At 35.6% G+C, this 23,884-nt stretch overlaps 1 protein-coding gene across 2 annotated transcripts in view; it reads left to right on the forward strand.

The window, feature by feature from the left end:
• LOC103041230 (cGMP-dependent protein kinase 2) overlaps positions 1-23,183 on the forward strand; it is a 23,965-nt gene extending 782 nt beyond the window's left edge. The window contains exons 2-19 of one of the 2 annotated variants that reach the window (XM_022684827.2): positions 2,110-2,716; positions 5,974-6,140; positions 6,266-6,379; positions 7,398-7,503; positions 8,563-8,626; positions 8,752-8,829; positions 8,921-9,015; positions 10,021-10,089; positions 10,181-10,279; positions 11,436-11,586; positions 11,862-11,998; positions 13,183-13,272; positions 13,480-13,621; positions 13,766-13,929; positions 18,398-18,520; positions 19,847-19,909; positions 21,053-21,119; positions 22,246-23,183. In XM_022684827.2, coding sequence (XP_022540548.2) covers positions 2,235-2,716; positions 5,974-6,140; positions 6,266-6,379; positions 7,398-7,503; positions 8,563-8,626; positions 8,752-8,829; positions 8,921-9,015; positions 10,021-10,089; positions 10,181-10,279; positions 11,436-11,586; positions 11,862-11,998; positions 13,183-13,272; positions 13,480-13,621; positions 13,766-13,929; positions 18,398-18,520; positions 19,847-19,909; positions 21,053-21,119; positions 22,246-22,341 — 2,307 coding nt within the window. In that variant the 5' untranslated portion in view covers positions 2,110-2,234 and the 3' untranslated portion in view covers positions 22,342-23,183. Of the gene's footprint in view, positions 1-2,109; positions 2,717-5,973; positions 6,141-6,265; positions 6,380-7,397; positions 7,504-8,562; positions 8,627-8,751; positions 8,830-8,920; positions 9,016-10,020; positions 10,090-10,180; positions 10,280-11,435; positions 11,587-11,861; positions 11,999-13,182; positions 13,273-13,479; positions 13,622-13,765; positions 13,942-18,397; positions 18,521-19,846; positions 19,910-21,052; positions 21,120-22,245 lie in introns of those variants that run through there. The other variant, XM_022684828.2, reaches the window with a different exon arrangement.
• The last annotated feature ends 701 nt before the right edge of the window (positions 23,184-23,884 follow it).

The following is a 23,884-nucleotide window of genomic DNA, read 5'->3' on the forward strand; positions in this document are numbered from 1 at the left end:
AGCATGATTTATCCGTTCCACATCCACCACTGATATGTGTTTGGGGTCATTGTCCTGTTGAAACAGATAATTGTCAGATAAGTTATTTTCTTTACTGTCTAGCTTCTGGTTTGAGGTTATGCTGAAGAATTTTAATCCATTATTCATAATGTTTCAAAACAGATTTAAAACTGTTGTTATCACCATCCAGTTGTACTGTGTGCTATTGGTTGAATGCCTCAAACCTCTTTGACTGACCATAAAACATCCTTCCAAATGTTCTTTTTTTGTCCAAGTGGTCAGATATTTAAGCCCAGCAATGCTGTCACAATGTTTAAATACATTATGTTCTAAAATATATGATGTGTTCTATTGTTATAGAATGGATAATGGAACATGAGTGGAATTTGGGGAATTTCTTAAAATGACGTCATGTTACCAAGAGGCAGTGTGACTTAATGAATTATCACTCAGCTGAGGGTGACAGTTTGTGTCTTCTACTAGAAAATGTCTCTAAGAAACATACCTAACAAAATCTATGGCTGTCCTACTAAGATCTGCACTTGGCAACATAGAGTTGGACCCATTGTAGTGTGTGCTAGTCAGTTCTTCTTTTGTGGGCACAGAGAAACTACCAGCTGTAGTTAAGCATTGTCATTAACAGAACATTAAGAGACCTTGGCCACAGCGTGTTAAAGGGGCACTAAACCCCATGATTTTATTTGAGCTCAAAATTGAAAAAGGCTAAAAAAAGGTAAGGGGTAGTTTGAGCGGGGCACTGGGTGATGTATGGGTTTAGAGGCACAGCAGGAAGGAGAGCTGATTTTGCTGAGCAGTGTGTCTCTGGTAGCAGATGGTTGGAGATCAGCAGGGGGTGGTATTATTGACAGGGGCGGATTTTACCGCCACGCAAACCACGCAATTGCTTGGGGCCCCAGGGATCAGTGGGTCCCCTGCTGGCCAAAAGGTTGGCGAAAAAAAAACTAAACAAAAAATAACCCCAAAAGAATTATTTATTTTTTGTTTGACACCGAAGAGACAGAGTACATGCAAGTTAAGCTAGGCATGGTAGACTAAGGTAGCTTTGGCACAACCGTGAAACGAAAACCATGATGGTTCAATTCAGAGTGCAATATAAAGATTGAAAATAGTGTAAGGTGAGTCAATATTGCATTTTGCTATACAAAAGAATAAATTTGATCAGGACCCCCGGAAAACATTGCTTAGGACCCCAGGACTTCCAAATCCGCCCCTGATTAATGATTGACTGATCTACATTCTGTGATGTGTTGGCATACCAGGTACACCAGTACACGGACACATCATCCACGCCTATTGAACCTGAGAGGGCGCTGCAGAGGCAGAAATAAGCACAATAAAAACGCTTTTTAAAGGATAGGAAATGTTTATAAAAATTTTAAGCATTTTAGAACTTTAGCACCATTAAATTAATAGTATAGGTGGGAAAATATATTTTGTGACACTGTATGCATTATTTCAGAAACCTCCCCAGAATTTAAAACGTGTACCAAATTCTTATTTTTGTCTACTAAAGTTTTTGCATTTACATTTTACACTCATTGTGCCATAGAAAATGAACAAATAAATATTTTAAAGCCTTATATTGCCATGACATTGCATGTTAATAATATGTTTATGTATGTAAGCTTCTGACAGCAACCACCCATATTAAGCAGCAAATAAACATTCAGTTCTTCAGGTTTTAAAATGTCACATTTTAGAACATATTATGAACAGATGACTCCACAAAACAAACTGTTGGGTTCAGTAAACGTAGTGGTCAAAATAAACAAATTTGAATGGCAAATCATCCCAGAAATATTTGCTATGAACAATATTATTTTGTGTAAATATCCTTATATAATGCATTTTTACATTACTTTTAAAAATCATGAATGTGTTTATTAGGAATATATAAATAGAAATATTCTAAGTAATTGATACATAAATACAATGTCGAAATGCTGGCTCATTTAGTTAATGGACCACAATAGGCAATATTTATGAAGGTTATGTCTATAACAAACTTTACAATAATCATAGGCAAAATTCCTGACACAACTAGTAAAAAGGCTCTAATGTTCTTTTTTTGTTAATGTATTTTTCTAGTACTTTTTCAATGCAGAAGCTGTTTGTTTGGAAAGGAATGTATCTGCCATCTGCCTGGACAGACACCAATGTCCATACAGTGAGGTACCGGTAATCTGAGGAACCATTTCCAAAAAGGCATCTCTATGGTTCCTGGTGACTTTCTGGTTATGGGGAATGGTTCGATCAAAGCCCCTCGACTAGAGGAGACATGTTTGGGATCCAGTATTAAAGAGACTCCACTGTGGGAGTCTGCAGAGCACCTGAAGCTGAGGATCGCCCGGCTGGAGGAGGAACTGGCCCGCCGGGACCAGGAGCTCCGTGCTCAGGAGCTACAGCTACAGACTCTGCAGAGAGAGCTGGAGGCCAAAGTATTGCAGATCGATAAGCTTCAGGACGCTATTGGGTATAACAACCTGGGCCGCTCTCCCCCAGCCAGGCCAAGCCACAGGCTTCTCAGCGTCATCAACCAGGGCTCCACACGCTTCCACAGGGTGGCTGTGGAGGTGCACCGCCGCCTCAAGGCCAAGGAGGGTGTGTCTGCTGAGCCCACATCAGGACACTTCTGCAAGGAACACAGGACCCAACATGTGTCTATAGAGAGAACACGTATACGCAAAGATTCAGGGTAAGCATGACAGCATGTTATATCATGATTTAAAATCCAAAAAATATTCTACATTAATGGTGTATTTTAAACTGGTGTCATTACTCTCTGCCATTACTCCATGTTAAACTGCACAGAAAGACACAGTAGTTCAGAACACAGGACCTTCTTCCTGTGTTTAGTTTTCTTGCTACTGCCAGAGACAGGTCTGACCAAAAAGCAGAGAGAACATTCTTCTGTGGTTTGTTATGACACATTTAGATGCACCTGAATCAAACCAAGTTTACAAACTTGTTCACTATCACGGTTTTAGAGCAAACTAACTTTGTGTGGAAAGGCTAAGGCATAAACACTATCATCCGAGGGTCGCTGGTTCAAATCCCACAGTTTCTTATCCCAGATGATGATGCTTGCCATCAGCAGCCAGAGTCAGAGAGAGAGCACAATCCGCCCTGCTCTCTCTGGGTGGGTGGATGAAGCTTTCTTCACACATCAATCCAGGTGTGATGTCAGTCAGGCGCTGGCTGACTATGCATGTATTGGAGGAGCCTTCACCCTCTTACAGCGCTTTTCCACTGACGTGGGTCCGGCACCGTTCTGGTTCACAAACCTAATATGCTGCATTTCCACCAACAAAAGTAGGTTCCGGAACCAAGAATGTTTGTTTGCAGCGGGAAACCAAAGAATACTAGGCTCTTCAGAGTGAACAGTGTTCACTATCGCTGTGACACGCCCTCTGTTGATGACATATGACATATATGACATTTTGATGGTTCCACTAAAACTGGTGGAAACACAGGCTGGGCCACCATGGTTCTTATAAGCCCCAATAGAACTGGTTTAAGAACCAGAGTTCTTTTGGTGGAAGAGCACTATTAGTGTTTAGAGCATTACTAGTATGGTTGATTTCATATAAATGGGGATAGGGTAATTGGCCTTTCAAATTGAGTAGAAAATGTCTAAGATTGCTTTAGAGCGCACTATTATAGGGATCTGAATTAAGACTACAGAAAGGTAGTGCCAGTTAGCTAATTTCTTCTCCACAGAAAATTATGAGGCATAAACAGTCTTTTCCATGGATATTTCAATCCAAGCAGCACAAATCCTGAACATTCCATGTTGTTTCCTAGTTTGCTTAGAAGAAAAAAAAACCATAGTAGTGCACTATTTATTGATTAAAGAGAAGTTTTGCACACAGCACGAGTTGTTTGAGCATAGTAGATTGAATATGCTCATCTTAAGTGAAGTGTTACAGTTAAAAATGACTCAATTCTTCAAATAAATTTAATGTCTAATATTTAATGTCTATTTGGTTTTAGTACTGATCACCAAGGTTTCAATATCAGTATCAGTAGTAGAAAGAAAAATATTTCATGTGCCATCTTTTGTCACAAATTTTTTTTTTGAACAAATAGTTGGTTAATTTGAGTTTTAAGAGCAACATTTAACTATTGGTAACAAAAAAAGTTTTGTGTAGTTTACCTAGTTTAAATTCACTTATCAAATACACATTCTGCCAATAAACGCATTTATGCATTTCTTCCAAACCTCCGAAATATATATAATAAAAATCTTCATGCATAATTATTTGGTAATTTTGCCAAATCAGCCACTAAAGGACTTAAGCACAACATTACATACTAGTTCCTGATTTTGAAGCAAAATCAGTAGGATTTACTAGCACTTCACTCATTTATATTATTATTAATATTAGTCAATAAAATGTCCGCACTGTCCCCATCCCTAGTACAAAAAGGTGATCAAACTGTGGTTTTGTTTCCTTATCAAGTCACTGTATAATACACTGACTCTCCTGGAGAGGGGAAACACTAGAAAGCTTCTGTCAAAGCTTTGTAGTATCTTCCTCCTAGAGCAGGCTTGAAAAGCATGCATTACCATAATACACCATGAAGAGCATGGAGAGACTCAAGAGAACACAAAGGGTGGGCCATCTGTATGCATGGACAGAATCATTAGTGTTTTAATTAAACAGCCTGTATAAATCTGCTCTCTAATACATTCATAAGTTCCATTTTAGGCTAATGGAGAGACCTTGCTCTTCAGAAGTGGTAATGAGAGACTGAGCTAGCTCTAAACACAGATAGAAGAAAACTAGCCCTACACTATTTTATCAATGTGTAATAGTTTTCCATATATCATAGATACTGTAAGTAGTTATTTAAAAGCACATATTTTTGATGGTAAATGTTAAACATATACAGCTCTGGAAAAAAATAATGTTTTTTTTTTTATTTTACCAAATTGAAAACCTCTGGAATATAATCAAGAGAAAGATAGACTATCACATGCCAATAAACCAAACTGAACTGCTTGCATTTTTGCACCAGAAGTGGCATAAAGTTATCCAAAAGCAGTGCGTAAGATTGGTGGAGGAGAACATGCCAAGGTGCATGAAAACTGTGATAAAAAACCTGAGTTATACCACGAAATGTTGATTTCTGAACTCTTAAAACTTTATGAACATGAATTTGTTTTTTTTGTCTTTCTTTTTTTTGCATTATTTGAGGTCTGAAAGATTTTTTTGTGTTATTTCAACCATTTCTCATTTTCTGCAAAAATGCTCTAAATGACAATTTTTTATTTGGAATTTGGGAGAAATGTTGTCCATGGTTTACAGAATTAAACAACAATGTTCATTTTACTCAAATGTATACCTATGTATATGCAAAAAAGCTGTTTGTAAATATATGTTAGTATTGGTGGTGTTAATTGATTAAAATTATTATTAATTAATTATATATATATTATTATTATTATTTTATTTATTTATTTTTATTTTTTTATATTTTGTTATAATAAATTAGGGTACATGTGATGCATTTTAAATTACATTTATTTAATATGCTAAAAGTTTAACACTGAGCTTTAGCAACATCAAACATAAAGAAGCTCTAATGGAGAAAATGAACACTAGTGCAGCTACATGTTCCACCTTTGACAACTCCAAAAAATTGTAAATGTGTCAGCAGAGAGATTTAATCCATATTTCAGCACAAATTAAAAGTCATTTACTCAAAAGTGGAGACAAATTTGTCAATAAATAAAACCATCAGTAAGTCAGCAGGCTGTTAAAATAGTGAATTAAGTCAGGAGGTTGTGATACATTGGCATTTAAAATACTTATATGCAAAAGAAGAGAAACAAAAACATTTTCAGTTCTTTGGACGTATGTTAATTTTTTTGTTTTGTTTTGGTTTTGGCCAAAACCCTTAATTTTGGTACATCCCTACTGAAACTATTCTCTGCTCTTTCTCCAGCATCAAGAAACTGATCAATGAGGCCATCATGAATAATGACTTTCTGAAGAAGCTGGAGCCTCAGCACACTCGAGAGATGGTGGACTGCATGTATGAGAAGGTCTATACTGCCAATCAGCTGGTCATCCAGGAAGGAGAGCCTGGAAACTACCTGTATGTGCTCGCAGGTCAGACAGTGGCTTTATCTCTCTCGTCAACATTTTTTTTTTGAAGTGCTTTAATTTATAATACTCTAAATAGTTGTAATTTTGTTCTAATTCTTGACTTTTTGCTTTCTGGTTGTTGTGTACAGAGGGCTTGCTGGAGGTCATCCAGAATGGGAAGCTCTTGGGTCAGATGCGGCCTGGAACAGCTTTTGGAGAGTTGGCCATACTCTATAACTGCAAGAGAACTGCTACTGTTAAAGGTGAATGTAATAGACTTGTTAAGCTTGTATTTAAAGTGTGATAAACTAACTAATAAACATTTTAAAGCAAATTCAGATATTAATTCTGTTTATGACAAAATATTTACATACAGCTCTGAAAAAAAATAAAGTACCATTTAAAAATGATGAGTTTTTTTTTATTTTACCAAATTAAAAACCTCTGGTCAAAAGTAAGATGGATGATCACAAGCCATCAAATCAAATTGAACCCCTTGAATTTTTGCACCAGGAGTGGCATAAATGTATTCAAAAGCAGTGTGTAAGACTGGTGGAGGAGAATATGCCAAGATACATGAAAACTGTGATTAAAAACCAGAGTTATTAATTTCTGAACTTATGAATATAAACTTGTTTTCTTTGCATTATTTGAGGTCTTTTTGTTATTTCAGCCATTTCTCATTTTCTGCAAATAAATGCTTAATGACTATTTTTTATTTGGAATTTGGGAGAAATATTGTCCGTAGTTTATAGAATAAAACAACAATTCGTTTTACTTCAACACATGTTCATTTTACTCTAACATATACCTATAAATAGCGAAATCAGAGAAACTGATTCAGAAACTGAAGTGGTCTCTTAAATGTTGTAGTAGTATGTGCTTGTTGCTTAATGTTTTTTTTTTTTTTTGTCTGAATGAACACGCTCTGAATACATTATTTTGTCCACTCAAGTCTGGCTTATGAATCTTTAGTGTGGCGCTGAGACTACAGAGATGACACCATTGGTTAAAAACACTTTAACTGGCTGCCACTTAGGTTATTTGCATAAAGAAGAACAAAGCCGTGTAAACAGGTTGTGCACTAGCAGTTTGCTATTGTTTATAGTTATACATATATTGTATATTGACATATCTTGATAGAACATAACATATCACATGTTCTATTTTATATAAATGATTAAAAAAATATGAATTTAGCATATCATTTTGCACAGTAGCACTGTATATATCATTTATATCTGTACTGTGTGAGCTGACTGTCATTTGTTCTCTCATTAGCTGTGACTCAGTCCCACATCTGGGCTCTGGACCGGCAGACGTTTCAAAGCATCATGATGAGATCCACTCAGGCCAGACACGAGGAGTACTTCAGTTTCCTGCGCAGGTGCAAATACAGCACACACACACACACACACACACACCTGTGCATACTTAGTACATTATCAGGATGTGGCATCATGCCCCTTGTTTACTATAGTTTATTCAACTACAACTACATATCGTCACTGTCCAATAAAAAAACAGTTATCTCCATTTTTGTCTCTATTTTTAGTTTACTACATTACCTCAACATTTCTTGATGAATGGACCAATAGAAATTCTCCTAAATGAACTGAAATAATATATTTGTACATTGATTTGTTTTGGAGATACATGTTTATCATTGGACAATGACAATATACACCAATCAGCCATAACCATAAAAGCCAATTACCCAACCCACTCATTAAGACTACCCCTATTACTAGTGATGCCCCAACACCAGGAGGATAAAGATTAGCACATGCCTCCTCTGATACATGTGAAGTCAGCCACCACTTCTTTTCGAACTGCTGCTGATGCAGCATTACCGAGTAGCATCACAGCACACTTGGAGAAAAGCTCAGCAACTCGGTTCTGATACATCAGCTCACAGACGCCTTGTGCTGATCGACATCACCCTTTGGACCATCGACCATCTACCCACCCAGAGAGAGCAAGGCCACTTGTGCTCTCTCAGGGCTCCGGTAGCCAACGGCAAGCTACATGAACAGGGTTAGAACCAGTGATCCCTCGATCATAGTGGCAGCACTTAGCCCGCTGGACCAATCAGAATCATCTTAGTTTTAATAACATTACAGGGGCAACTTACAAAGCATTAGGCAGGTAGTTTTAATTAGCAGATTAGAATATGTAAGAACACTTTGTAAAGCTTAATCCTATTTCTAACCGTCCTTGTTAATCTCAGTAACCAAATAGGCGTATATTTCCTATTTAAATTCAAATTAAAACACTTAAACACTACTGCCAACAATATTCATATTTTGTGGTTTATAGAAGCAGATTATACTGATTTTATACTTAAAAAATCATAGGAAGTGTAGATTATAAAATTTATAAATAAAAATGATTGTATATTATTATAAATGTTATTTATAATAGTTTTTAACATATGTTTCTGCAGTGTGTCTTTACTGAAAGATCTTCCAGAAGAGAAGCTTGCCAAAATTGTTGACTGTCTAGAAATCGTAAGTGTGTTATTATTTTATTATTTTATTATTTTAATATTTTTATGCTGACTGTGTAATATGCTATCTGGTATGTGGTATAGCATTCATGACAAAGATATTTAAAAGTTTTATATTGATTGCAGGATTATTTTGATAAAGGAGAGTACATTATTCGTGAGGGAGAGGAAGGGAACACTTTCTTCATTATTGCTAAAGGAGAGGTAAGAGATCTGAATAATGAATGTTGGTTGATGTCACATGCTATATATCTGTGCAAATCTGAACTATATTTGTAATTTTTTATTGGAACAGGTTTCCGTGACCCAGAGCACAGAGGGCTATTCTGAACCTCTAGAGATAAAGATTCTGGGTGTAGGAGATTATTTTGGAGAAAAAGCTCTCATAAGGTTTGGATATTTATTTTTTATTTATATATTTATTTGTTCATGACAAATTAATTTCAGTATCTTAAATCACAACGTTGTGTATAGTTATATATTGTGTACATATATCTTCCCACTCAATGTGTTTTCTTGCTTTTTATATATATTTTGCTTCTTGTAAATTTACTATTGAAGACGTTAAATGAATACAGGAGCACATGCAGAATTATTTTATAAAGGAAAAGTGTTCAAAAAAACAGAATATTGTTTAAATTTAGATGTAGCCACATTTAACTTTGAGGACAGATCTCTCGGTATTCTGTTTTCTCAGTGGCTTTATAAGATAGGGTCACCTGGAATAGTTTTCTCAGTGTCTTAAAGGAATTCCTGAAGGTGCTGAACAATAGTTGCTGCTTTTCCTTCACACTGTGAAGCTTCAGCTCATCCCAAATCACTATCTCAGTTGGGTTTAGATCAGGGGTTTGTGGAGGCCAAACATTTTTTTTATTTACTTCATAATTCCATATGTGTCTCTTAATTGATTTGATGTATTTAATGTAATTGTTATTTATACAGGATGGCCTTTTTACACCCTAAATTGTTGATTTACTGTGTAATTTTAATTAATTATATTCTTAGATCGTATCACAGCAATAATTTCACAATGCTTGGGAATTTTTGTTCTTTTCGTGCCTCCCTGGTTTAATTATGCAGAGACTCCAGTTAATTTGTCAGCTCTACTCCTTCATGTGTGAAGGGCTGAAGAAGGGCTGTTTTCAGTTGTATTCTGTGTGCTGTGTTCAGCGGTTGAGTGTTGTTTACTGAGAGGGCTCTTTCTGAGTGCTTCTCTATGAAAAGATGTGGGTGGAGGAATGCTAGTCATGAAAGAATCCGTTTTTATCACACTGTGCCATTGTCTACAAACCCAGACAGAAATAGGCAGATTCCAGGGAAAGTTTTTAAATGATTCAGTGGTTCATATTAAAGCTTGCTAATACATGCTGTTTAATACTCTAATTCTTCCCACAGTGAAGATGTACGTTCAGCCAATATCATCGCAAAGGAGAACGACACGCAGTGTTTGGTAGTGGACAGAGAGTAAGTGATCTTGTCAACACAAGCTCATTAGTTTCTAAAGACACTTCTGATTCAGCACAGTTACCTAACCCTGGCCACTGGCTTCCCACAGCAACTTTAATCAGATGGTGGGGACGTATGAGGAGCTGCAGGCGTACCTGCGAGAGTATGTGGAGCAGCTCTCTATAAACGATGAGAGGAGGATTGCATTGTAAGCATCACATTCACACGCACTCAGATGCATACATAGAACTCAAGAACTACCAGTACCATATGACATATGAGAGTGTTACCAGAATGTTATTAGCCATTTTTGCCTTTATATACATAGAATGACAGGAAACTGTTAAGTTGTTCAGCACTGAGGTAAATAAAAAGAGTACACTATGGAGGGGTCGGCATGTCCTATAATAAATATGTGGTACAGTTAGAATTTTTAATTATACAGGATGGCCTTTATAGACTCTAAATTATTGATTAACTGAGTAATTTTACTTGATTGATTATATTCATAGATCATTTTTGGCTTTATTTCGATAAATTGGAAGGAAACTGTTGAGCTGTTTAGCACTGAGGTAAATAAAAAAAATACATTATGGAGGATTCTGCATGTCCTTTAATAAATACATGGTGTGTGCAGACATTTTAGGAGGCTCTGATTGGCTTATAAATTATGTAAAACTTTGTTCTCCTTGGAAAAATATGACCTTTGATCGAAAATGGTTTGTTGTCAAAGAGCTTCAGATTTCTTAATACAGTTTGGATAAAAGTGCCATTTATTGTAGAATTAATTAATGTATCAGGACACACCTGAACAACAAAACCCACCTGACCATCACATGTCCCAATACTTTTGTAATTTTGAAATGTTTTCAATCTACAGCAGAAGTAAAGGGATTGGTCTCACTATTAAAATACTTATGGAGGGGCCCACCTGATTTTAGCTGACTCCACCCTTAGCTCAATTTAAAAATGGTGGTGATGTATGGGTTTAGGGGCAGGGTAAAAGGGAGGGCTGATTGGTCTGAGCAGTGTGCCTCTGATAGCAGTAAGATACAGACGGTTGGATGTCACCAGAGAGACGGTATTATTGATTGACTGATTTGCATGTTGTGCAAACCAAAGCAAACAGACACAGCATCCACACCTATAGCACAGTTGAACCTGTGAGGGCGCTGCAGAGGCAGAAATGACTGCAAAAAAAAACTTTTTAAATGTTTCTAAACATTTTGAGCAGCACTAGTATGTTTCATTACTTCAAAGGAACACATTTCAGGTATCAATAAAAAAAAATATGGTTTAGAGTTTAGTGCCTCTTTAACTAAAAATTCCAACACAGTTGTTTTGTGTGTGTTGCTGTGCTCTAGGACACAGTCACCGCTGTATGAGCGGAGTCCACAGGCGGCAGAACTGCGCAGTCTGCATGAAAAAGCTGCACGCTTGTCTAGCTGCTCATTTCTGCAGCAGCTGCAAATCATTGCCACACTGGGCATGGGAGGCTTCGGCCGAGTGGAGCTGGTGAGCACTTTTCTAAGAAAATTCTAAAGAAAAGTAACTTACACTTACATATACATTAATTTTATTATTTTATACGCTATTTTGTGCATGGGCTGATTATATTAGAAATACAACTTTGGATAACCACAGTAAAATTAACACTATAAATAAAGTTAATTATCAGATCTTAATCTTGAGGTATTTGGATATGAATAAGATATGTATAATTAAGTGGATGATTGAATAAATTGTTTTATAAAGCTCTGATGCAGTTAAATGTTTTTTTATTGTCTCAGGTGAAGCTTAAAAATGAAGACACTGCTTTTGCCTTGAAGTGCATAAAGAAGAAGCACATTGTGGATACTCGGCAGCAAGAACATATCTACTCTGAGAAGAACATCCTACAACAGACCAACTGCAACTTCATTGTCAGGTAAGTTGTGGTAGGTTGTAAAATTTAGGAAAAAAAATATTTTACTGGAAAATAAAAAAAAATTACACTATAAGCTTTGAATAGATTTCATATAACAATATTTTATTCCAAATAATTTAGACCATTTCTATATAAAGATCAAATGGCTAATAATGTAGACTGTTTCCTAAATGGCAGACAGTAGTATTGATGCCTCTTGAATAACACTCTATACTTAATTAATTAAGTCAGTGAAAGCGTTGCATAACCGCATTAACATTCTGAATGCTGTTGATGAGCTTGATTTACCATTCAAAAACATGGGGCTTTTCTAGGCTACAGGGTTGTATAAGATCCCTTTGACCTTAAAACACTCTCTCTAAGTATTGTTATTTTTCTGGACAAAGAGGCCCCAATGTACACATACTGTAAATGTTAAGGGTAGCGGATGCAGGTGACAGAACCTTTTGGATGTTGCTAAGGAACAACCTGAAGAATTTAGGTCCTCTTTGCCTTTGTAGAGCAGTGTGCTGTAGCCAGAAGTCATTGAGTGGTCAGTTTACTGTGAGCAAGTATAACTTCGAGTTAGAAAAAGTTAGGACATTATGTAAAGTGCAAATAATTTCATTTGTTAATATTCATGCATTCCTGCATTTCAGACCTGTAACACGGTCCAAAAAAGTTGGGATATTAAACCAATTATCACTTTGAAATGTTAAATTTATCCAAAAGCAGTGTGTAAGACTGGTGGAGGAGAACATGCCAAGATGAATGAAAACTGTGATTAAAACCAGGGTTATTCCACCAAATATTGATTTCTGAGCTCTTAAATCTTTATGAATATGAACTTGTTTTCTTTGTGTTATTTAAAAGCTCTGCATTTTTTTTGTTATTTCAGCCATTTCTCATTTTCTGCAACAACAATATTCATTTTACTCAAACCTATACCTAAAAATAGCAAAATCAGAGAAACTGATTCAGAAACTAAAGTGGTCTCTTATTTCTTTCCGGAGTTGTATATTAACAAATGAAAATAAATTGACCAGACAAAGCATGAAATGTTTTAGGTTCATACTGTCTGGATTCAAAATTACATTTTTTTTTTCTTGATTTTGGGAAGTAAACTAGATTTCTCCATGAGTTTCTTTGGAAAAAATAACATTACAATAAAAATCTTTACAACTTATGTGTGTTCCATTTGTCAGATTGTTCCGGACGTTTCGGGATGAAAAATATGTGTACATGCTTCTTGAGGTCTGTCTTGGAGGAGAGCTGTGGAGTGTACTAAGGGACATGTGAGTGTAGGTTATTTTTATACTCCACCAAATCCAATAACTGCAGTCATTGTTCTTCATTAGAAATACAGTAAATTGATTACAATAATAATTACTGACAGTAATTGTTCAGATGTTAATTTCTTTTCTAATCTAATTTTAACAAATGCAATCTTCTATCCTCAAATATTAAATTTCATTTATTTTGTCCTGTTAAATGTTACGTAGGAGTTTCTTTGAGGAGGCCACTGCTCGCTTCTGTATCGGTTGTGTACTGGAGGCCTTTGATTACCTGCATGGGATGGGAATTGTTTACCGAGACTTAAAGCCAGAGAATCTACTCCTGGATGCAGAGGGCTATGTGAAAATGGTCAGTTTAACACATGCTAGCTTGATTTTTCTGTGTATATTCATTTTATATGATATATTATGTCAAATTGACATAATATACAGACATATAGTAACATGCAATAAAAATGTACAGACTGTGTGCTTGTATTTTTTGTATTTACAGACAGATTTTGGCTTTGCTAAGAGAATTGGCTTAGGAAAGAAAACGTGGACATTCTGTGGAACTCCAGAGTATGTGGCTCCAGAAGTTATCATGAATAAAGGCCATGACTTTGGAGCTGACTGCTGGTCCCTAGGCATCCTTATTTTTGAGCTCCTCATTGGGAGGTAGGCATTGTCGTGAGTATGGATATAATATCACTTTATCCCTAATCTCCCTTTTAAATGATTGTTCAACAAAATAACAGTATTCCATTGAGGTCTGTTCAAGCATGCATTAGACTGATGATTGGTTGAATCAATGTTGAATTTGGTGTTGATTTTAAACAGTGGATCAATGGTGAATTGGCAACGTTGTATCAACGTCATACATCCAACCTTTAAAAAACCATAGCTCACATAAAGGATGCTAAAAATTGTATGAATTTGGGGAAAACAAATTGTTAAAAAATAAAATAAGATTTTTATTTTTATTAAAATATGTATTCCCTCTCTCTTTAAAAATACATCTATGAGAAGCAGGAACTGTACAACTACAAACAAAAAGAAATTACTACAAGTAGCTAAAACTAAAAAAAAAACATGGTTAACAGTGTAAACATAAAGAATAATACCCACAACTACCATCTGAATGAACATCTGATCTCAAAAACACAACAGTGAAACAAATAGAACATTTATATACCCCCAGGAATTGTGAAAATTGTTGCCAAATTAAAAAGCAATTACTGCAAATGGAAGTAAAACCACTTTTTTATTCTTCCATCCAAATGTTTTTTCCATGGTGATGAAATGTAAAATGCTAATTCAAAAGGCAGAAGGTTGAGGACATGATGTTAATTCAACAGTAAAATGTCAATGTTTGCACAACCATTTAACATTAAATGTTGTTTCTACAAATATTAACCATATTTAACCACATTTCAAAGTTGAAAGTCGGTTGTGTGTCAGCTGGGAATTATCAATGTCAACTCAGATTCAAATTGAATTAATTAACTAATTAAGGTTTCTGTATGTCACAAAATTTCAAGCATAATTTGATATCAGAATGTTTGTTTCCTAATGTTTGTAAATGAGATTTGAAAAATCTTATCTCTTATTTCAGAACTGTGTTTGTTGTCAGCATATGACACATGAATACATTGTCACATTTTAAAAGAGAAGTAAAACTGTTTATTTATTTATTTATTGATTTCTTGTGGAGAAAAATTGCAGTGCTTTATTATTTATTGTTTATAATCTGTTAAATTTTAAAAAACTTTAGCATTTGCGTCACTGTGGTGGGTGTTGATTCAAACGTGTGCCAAGATTAAATCTTTTTCCAAATCATTAGGTTAATTTGATTCAATTGCCAAATGCCCTACTTTTGCCATCACTAAACAAAGACGATACTTATACAAGGAACACAGGTTGAAACATTAATGACGAGGCAGAGCAGAGCCAGGACAAACACAGAGACGGGCCAGAACACAAACAAAACAGGACAAAAGCATGAGAAGTTGATTACAATTAATTTCTCCTAATCAGTCAAAGTCTGAAGTTGCCATTATTTGGATTTGAAACTAACAAGTAAAGAAAGTTGAACAGGGGTTGCTTAAGGCCACGTGTAAACATCACACACTTTCTTCCATCCATGTTTCATGATCTCAAATGGACTTGCCTCTGTTATTTCTGATGCTTGTGGCACACCCCTGGGAAAGATCTGTGACCACTGTAAGAGACAGAGAGAGACACTGACAGAGGTTGGATGAATTCAAAACACAGCCTTTATTAACAAATTCCTGTCTCCAGCAACCAGAAGATGTTCAACAGAACATAATTATGGCCCAAGAGTGTTGTTACGGCCTATAAACACTGCAATCACAATCAGTTAACGCTTTAGCATGCTTGTGCCTAACACAGTCTTTCTCCCTCTCCTTCTTTCTTTTAGTTCCTTTTTAAGCCCCTCCTAGAGCGTGTAACTTGATCCGTTCCTAGGTTGGCCTTGGGTGTTAGGTGGGATGTTTGTCTCTGTCTTCTCGTCTTCACACACTTATTACTTTAGTCTTACCTTTTGCAAATGGTCAAAATATCCTTACATAGCTTAATAGTTTAGAATTTTATAGATAACGGTAGATCATACTGAGTCAGGCTTGTTTGTGGCGGGTTAGAGATGCAGGCCTGGAGCCGGAAGGTCACCAGAAGGTCGCCGGAAGAACCGGCAGGAAGTGGGGTGTTGGTACTGAAGGAACTAATTCTTCTCCCCCAACAATTATGTCTGAGGTGCCCTAATCCACAATTACTGCCTGGGCAATTAGGTGGCCGACACCCACTCTGAGTGTGTGAAACCCCCTCCAGCTGAATAGTGTTTCTAATTCTAATTCTCAGCCTGTTTGAGGTTACTTAAGATTACAAGTCTGTGTGGTTTGAGGCTACTAAGTTAAACAGTGCCTGTATTTAAGGTGACACTAAACTGCAAGCTGGAGAAAAAACAGCTTCGTTGGCTTTGTTTTCTGCTGTTTTTCACCTTAAATGCTGCAGCTGTTATACAATTAGTGTTCGCCATCTGCTTATTAGATTTTGTTCTGTTTCACTTTAAATAGTGTTAAAGTGCTAAAACTTGGTTTCCTCCCATCATAGTTATTCCACCTTAAATTCTACACCTACATGAAATTCTTCTGCATCCATAAATGTGTTAGTATTTGCATGAATCTCAAAAAGGGAACAAAACAGCAGTTTAGAATCACCTATGTGATTGTCTGTTTATTCTTTATCTAACTAAGCAGAAAAAAACAGTATTAGAGAATCAAATAAAACTGTTAATGTTCATATTTTTCACACAGAGTTCAGGTCAGACTTTTGCTTAGGGCCCCAAGGAAATCCAATCCGGCTCTGGCTAATACTTAACTTCTAACTTACTTGTTTGCTTCAAATCATATCAAGGTTATTTTTATCAAGTTTTATTTGTTTTTTCAACTGAAGATGCAGTTTTACGGAAATGTGATCACAGGACAGAGAATCAGGCAAAACGTTGAACATAAAAAATGCAGAATACAGAACCCCCAGTGAGCGCGAAAGCAAGGAAAAACTCCGTCAGAGCTGGAGAAGGAAGAAACCTCACATTTAAGGGGGACCATCTTACCACTTTTCAAACAGCTTTAAAAATAATTTTAAAAAGTCTTTATACATCCACCTAGGTCTAATTAATTCAGTTGTACAGCAGCACTAGCAATGGAAGCAGAAAAAGTTCATGTAAACTTGCTTCAGCACCAAACCAAAAGAAGAAAGCCTCAGGTCAACAAATGTCTTCAAATAATTATTTTTGTTTCAATTTGTTTTGCTGAAATACAATATCACTTTAAGATGATGCAGTCAGCCCTCTCTCTAATGCATGCTTGAATAGAACAGAGCTGAGAGTGTGTGTTTTGTCCTGCACTGTTTAATATAGCTCCATATGTTCTGTTCTTAATTAATAACCATGTTTGACTAAACCTTTGTGGTCCTTTAGTTCCACATCCAGCATTACGCTGCCTCTTAGGCAGCCAGTTGACAGCCATGATGCCTCAAAGAGCATAACCATGGAAACAGGCTGATGGTGTATAATAGGAGGAGCTGTAGAAGTGCAGGTGATAAGCCGCACAAAGCGATCATCACATGATCATCTGTTTTATCTCAATAAAATTTAAGAGCAAGTCTTCTATAACTACTTTCACCTTCCCACACAAATGTTGCAAATGCAAGAGTCACTTTGTGTTATTGAAGGTGTTGAAGCTCTGATTGTGCCATCTCTACCAATCATAGAGATTTAAAAAAAATCTATCAAAAGTCTGCCTTTTTTCATTTTTTTATCCATAATTCACCAAACACACTGATGTCACTTGATAGTATTGACAGGGTGAGCATAATATTTTGATTATAATGTCAGACATATTGACAAACATTGAGAGAGAAATTGCATGGGATTATGCAATTTTATGCAATCTTTAATTTATTATTTTTTGTATTTTTTGTTTGTTTCCTAATTTAATTGTCATTAAATTGTCAACAAATTGTCATCTGAAACGTTTGGTGGATTTGTATGTATCAAAAACTGAGGTCTTTAAAAAGAAAAAAGGTAATTTTTCATATTCCCTGTTACATTTTTCTTGGTTAGGACGTTATAGGGTTAAGAGCATTGTCCACAAATGTAAATGTAACTGCAGAACTGTGGTACAAGTGGTACATTCATAGTGCTGGGTTATTAATGTAGTGTTACTTATTTCGTTTTGATTTTGATTTACAGAAAGTTCATCAAAAGGACACCTGAAAATGTTTCCAAAATTCTTTTATTTAAATTTAAACAAACAAAGAAGCTCTCTGCTTGTCAGGTAACAATAATAAAAAAAAATTGGTTTATTTTGAATGATCATAATTATTTTGAGTAGCATTTAATAGAACAGTAATGAAGTATAGCAAAATAGAAATAATATATTGGAAAATCTTTCCTCAGAATACAAACGACCCCCAAACATTTGCTGGGCAGTTTATATTTTATATACTCCTCTTAGAATATGGTTGTCTCTGTGGTTCTACCACAGAATGGGGCCTTTTTGCTTATGTAGTATATGAGATGTTTAAAGAAGGCTTAATAATGTGACTCTTTTATCTTTTTTCCTAGCCCTCCATTCTCAGGCTCAGATCCTATCAAGATCTACACTATGGTGCTCCACGGCATAGAGAAAGTGGACATTCCCAAAAGGATCAGTAAGCGTCCAGAGGATCTGATCAGGAGACTCTGCAAGTAAGTTCATATCTTAACCATCACTCTGTGTTTATTGGGTCATCAAAATTGTTTGATTTCAGCAACTATAAAGTGCTCTCATTATTGACACAAGCATTCACTAACACACGCAGCTTTGTTTAGCTTCTATAGCATAAAAAGAAAGCAAGTAGAATAGAATACTGTGGAGCAGCTGCACGTGACATTAATGTTATTATGCCAGATGTCAGCAAGAGGGATGTAAAGCCCTGGCCATTCAAATATGAGTTAGAGTAGCATTTGTAATCCAGAACTAATCACCCAACATCAGTACCTGTTCTCACTAATAGCAGAATATAATCAAATCCTTTTTTTCAAAGCAATTCAATGCAGGAAGGCCAAGATAAACACAGTATATATAATATATTTATCTACTTCTGCAGAGAAAGTTCAGACTTAGGACCAAACCCACTTAACTCCTTGTCTCTACCACTTAGCCCTACCCCTGTATTTTGTATCTTCATGCCTGGGGGGTAGGGTATCCTGATTCTTGTTGGGATAAAGGGATAGGGTAGGATGCAGTGTTGGGGCTATATGGCTTTATTTAAGGTGGGAACAAAAAAAATTAAGAAGAAGCTAACCAATATCTAACTTTGGTTTCCTTCCACCAAGAAATTATAGGTGGATGATAATAAATTATATTTTTTATGAGAGATATGATGCCCTAAATTGTATTAAATTCTGGTATCAAGGTTGCTGGACCTCTATCACATATATATTTCTTATACAATGTTATCGGGTTATTGAAGACTTGTCCTATTTCTTAGGTGGGGGGATTTCACCACTTCTCTGTGTAACTCACTATAAGTGTATGATAAATGGCGTACAAATGAGAAATGGAATTGGGCCATAATGATAATGTCCATAATTAAGGGTGAATGGGTCAGGCTTGTCCAGCATTAATGACTTCAGGAAAGAGCAGTTAAAAGAGCAGTTAAGGCATAATCACTCTGAGCATCAGATTCTAATAATAGGGCTAACAGTCTCCTGCTATAAAAGCTTTAGTGCACTTTAGTACCACTAAATTATCTTAGAACAGATAATTCAGATGAGTGTTCAGACTAATGATAAAATTGATTTTTTTTTTTTTTTTTTTTTTTTTAAATGTCGTTAGCAAGAGAACTGTGCCATAACCTCATTTGTAACATTTTGGATATACATATGTTAGGTTACTGTATTAAAACAACATATGGATAAAGATGTGGGTTGTTAATACATTTTTGAAGTAGAAATGTTACCAGAGAGCACCTAAATCATGGATACTGAACCACTGTCATCCAAGTTTTCCCTGTTCCTTTTTGTCTCCAGGCTCAATCCTGCAGAAAGACTTGGCAATAAGAAAAATGGCATCATTGACATCAAGAAACACAAGTAGGTCATGCTCTATCTAGCAAAACAGAATACATTGACTTGAGATGATTAGAGTCTTTAGATCGCAGTCTTTGGTGTGATTACTGCAACACCCCTGAGCCTTCCCAGCATTCAAGCTAGCAATCCCCACAGCATTTCCACAACAATCATTTAGCCTTATTATCATGCTCTGGCATAAGTGTTCTTCTGGCTAAAACATATATTGTTAGAGAGAAACCCACTAATCTGTTGTTCACTCTGATTTGAATGACTGCCAGATCCCTTTTGCTCTGTTTGTCCTCGCACAATGGGCAGCAGACGGAGCCCTTCTCCAAATTAGCCCCACTCTGGCAAAATTGTCAAAAGCAGACCAAGAGCACGTTCACAGGGGAAACAATTAGTGGTCAGAATGAGAGACACAGCTGTTGCAACAGGGTGACGCTGACGCACTTGAGTGGTCCCTTACCAGCCACCAGAGCATCAGTGCCTGAGACACAGACACGTCCTGTGGGCAAATCAAAAGCAAACCTGTGTGGGCTGTGCATACAGAGGTGTATATATATATATAAAGAGATCATTTGCAAAAACAGAAAAAGGTATATTTAAAGAACATCTGTTTTTCAAATGAACTCCTCATATAAAATTAATTAAAAAGGAGCTACACATATATAGAGATGTTATATAATACCAATACACATTAATAATGCTCAGTGTCACACTGTGTCCTTGGTACCAGATTTATGGACAGAATATGATGCTAATCAGAACTCCCGACACTTGTGTGTGCTGCTGATTGACTGTCATAAATATTTATGACTGGGGCAGAATGTATACTTGATGAGTGATGTCAAGTGTTATTTTACACTGTCTGAGAGGCTTATTTTTAGGATCCAGACTATCTTTTGTGTGTCGTCTAGTGTGTGTCTTTCTACTCACATTCTCTGTTCCTAAAACCATTAATTTTTTTCCCTTTTATCCTAAATAACTAATAATAATAAGTTAATGTTTTTAAAAAATGTTCCAAGTAGGAAGTAGGGAGTTCTTTGGTCTGATGGATCTGTAGCACTTCAGTGTTTACTGAATGTTGTTTGCCTGATAACTAGTTCATGACGTGCTCAGTATAGTGAAGAGAGCTTGTGCATTTAATTCCTTCTCATTTCACAGGTGGTTTCAGGGTTTCAACTGGGAAGGACTGAGACGGAGGAAGCTGGCATCTCCGCTGAGGAGAGAGGTGAATTGGTGCATAAATTAAGGGAAAATACAAAATACAATTCATTGCTGTCCAATAAAAAACATGTATCCCAAAACAGAAACATTACAGGGGAAAGAGAAACCTTCTTGACATTTTCTTCTTTACATTAATGGAAGTCAATGTAAAAAGAGTTTATTTCAGGTCATTTTAGAGCCTTTCTATTGGTCCATTTATCTAGGAATTCTGACACAATGTAAGGAACTGTGTGTGTGTGTGTGTGTGTTCAAATTTTGTAGAAAACTAAAAAACAACAAAAACAAAAATGGAGATACTTGTTTTTTATAGAAAAGCAGCAAAATAGTAAATAATTAAGACAAATCAGTAGACTTAACTCTGTAGAAAGATACAACCAAAACAAATACATACATACTATACATAATCCACAGTTTGTGAAGTCAACTATAATGGAGTAATCTGGCTATGTTTGGAGCATTTTGTGTTGGGTCATTCTTTATGACATTTTAACACAATGTGTAAACAACAACTGCCAGATTTACATTCTCTCAAAAATACATTCATGTTCATTTGTTGTAAATGATTTACAATAATACAGATTACTGCACATTAATTTGCTGAGACGTTGAAACGTTCTAGGAGTGCCAGTATTGCACAATAATAGCACTCTGACTAAAGCTCTTCAAGAGTAACGACACCAGAGCATACTAGACAAATGCTCCAGCCATGACAAGGAACAATGATATGTCATTACATTACATTGTATTTGATATAATTGGTATATTACTGTAGTGCCTTTACTGTATTTCGCTCATTTTATAGTAAACACTATAAGCTAAAACAAAACAAAAGATAAATCCTGTAGATTTTACACTGTTATTTGTATGGCAACCCAAAACGCTCATAAGTACAATTAAACAAAGAGACTGTGGGTAATACGGTTAGGTATGTAGGCAGCCAGTCAGAGAAAGCATGATCTGAAAATGAAAGATACTAATACTATGGTAAACATGTGATAATATAGGCAAGGTTTGTGCTGTAACACATGATTTTAGCACAGATTTTACTTGCCTTAAATATTCGTTACAGTTTTTACTGTTTATAAACATTTTCTCTTTTCTTAATATGATTTTCTTGTTGTTTTATTCAGCTGAATGGGCCGTTGGATCACAGTCATTTCGACATGTTTCCTCCTGAGCTGGAAGAACCTCCAGATGAACTTTCTGGTTGGGATAAAGACTTTTGAGAGGCTGCTGTTCATTCAAAATGGTCAGAAACTAAACAACAATCAACATGTATGAAGAAAAAGAAAAATAAGAGATAAAAAAATATCTCACATAATCCTGGTTAAAAAAAAGAGCCAACTGAACATAAATAATGGAAATATACAACTGCTTTAATATAAAGCACATAACATATTTTTAAGGGCCTAATGGAGAGGAAGGTCTGATTCTGAGAGTTGAGAAAAAAATGGTTAAAACATTAAACATAATAAACCTCATCTTAAACCTCATTTAGTTCATTACTAAGTACAGTGTCACTAAACTAACAATATATTTAGTGCCAAATGGATTTAACTGGTGGTTTGTGTTACATTTGAGATACTGAATCACACTTATGTGTTTTTTATTTTCTTGTTTGACTTGGAATCCAGCTCTTCCTAATATGTTTGTTGCCAATTATCAGGAGTGCACAGCTGTTGACTCTGTTATGTGTCATTCATCAATTTCCAGATTAGTGTCTGTCTTTGAATATATTGTTTTACAGTACTAATAATATCAATATTCAGTATTATACCAAAGGAAAATCGAATTTTCAGCAAGGAAAATCATTATTTATTACATTCTTGTTAAGCGCTTTAGTTCAAAACATTCCTAAATACCTAGCAAATGATGTACAGTCCAGATAACCCTGCCTTTAGCTGTCAGTACTACTAAAACAAAAAATATGTTTTGTTCTAACTTTTAAAATAAGTGTTGCCCACTGATATGGTTATGTACATACCAGCTTTATTTATTTTTTCCCCTGACATTAACATGTGATTCCATTATTTTTGGCAGATAATAAACATTCCACTTCTTTCTATGAATCACACTGTAGTGTGTTTGTCCACACTTTTTATATGAGAACCAACATGTCTTGACATTAATATCTTCAGCTTTGGATAAAATTAAGAGTCCACTTCAGTTCCTAAGTCAGTTTCTCTGATTTTGCTATTATAGGTACATGTTTGAGTAAAATTAACATTGTTGTTTCATTCTAACAACTGCGGAGCAAATGTATCCCAAATTCCAAATAACAATATGATCATTTAGAGCACTTATTTGCAGAAAATAAGAAATGACTGAAATAACAAAAAAGATGCAGAGCTTTCAGACATCAAATAATGCAAAGGAATCAAGTTCATATTTAGTTCAGAAATCAAATATTTTAATCACAGTTTTCATGCATCTTGGCATGTTCTCCTCCACCAGTCTTACACACTGCTTTTGGATAACTTAATGCCACAAAATTTTAAGTAGTTCAACTTTCTTTGATGGCTTGTGAACCTTCAATTTCCCTTTTGATTATATTCCAGAGGTTTTTTGTTTTGGTAAAAAACTCATCATTTATAGTGGTCTCTTATTTTTTTTTCTAGAGCTGTACATTAATTTAATTATTTACATCTTAAATTCATTATTGTTGTTGTACTGTTTCGCTTCAGTCAACTGACAATATAGAACAGTGACATTTAATGCAGTAATAGAGCAGCAGTGCCCTCTACTGACCAACTACAGGCGTCACAATCA

The sequence above is a fragment of the Astyanax mexicanus genome, chromosome 7, assembly GCF_023375975.1.
Source record: "Astyanax mexicanus isolate ESR-SI-001 chromosome 7, AstMex3_surface, whole genome shotgun sequence".
Taxonomy (NCBI): Eukaryota; Metazoa; Chordata; class Actinopteri; order Characiformes; family Acestrorhamphidae; genus Astyanax; species Astyanax mexicanus.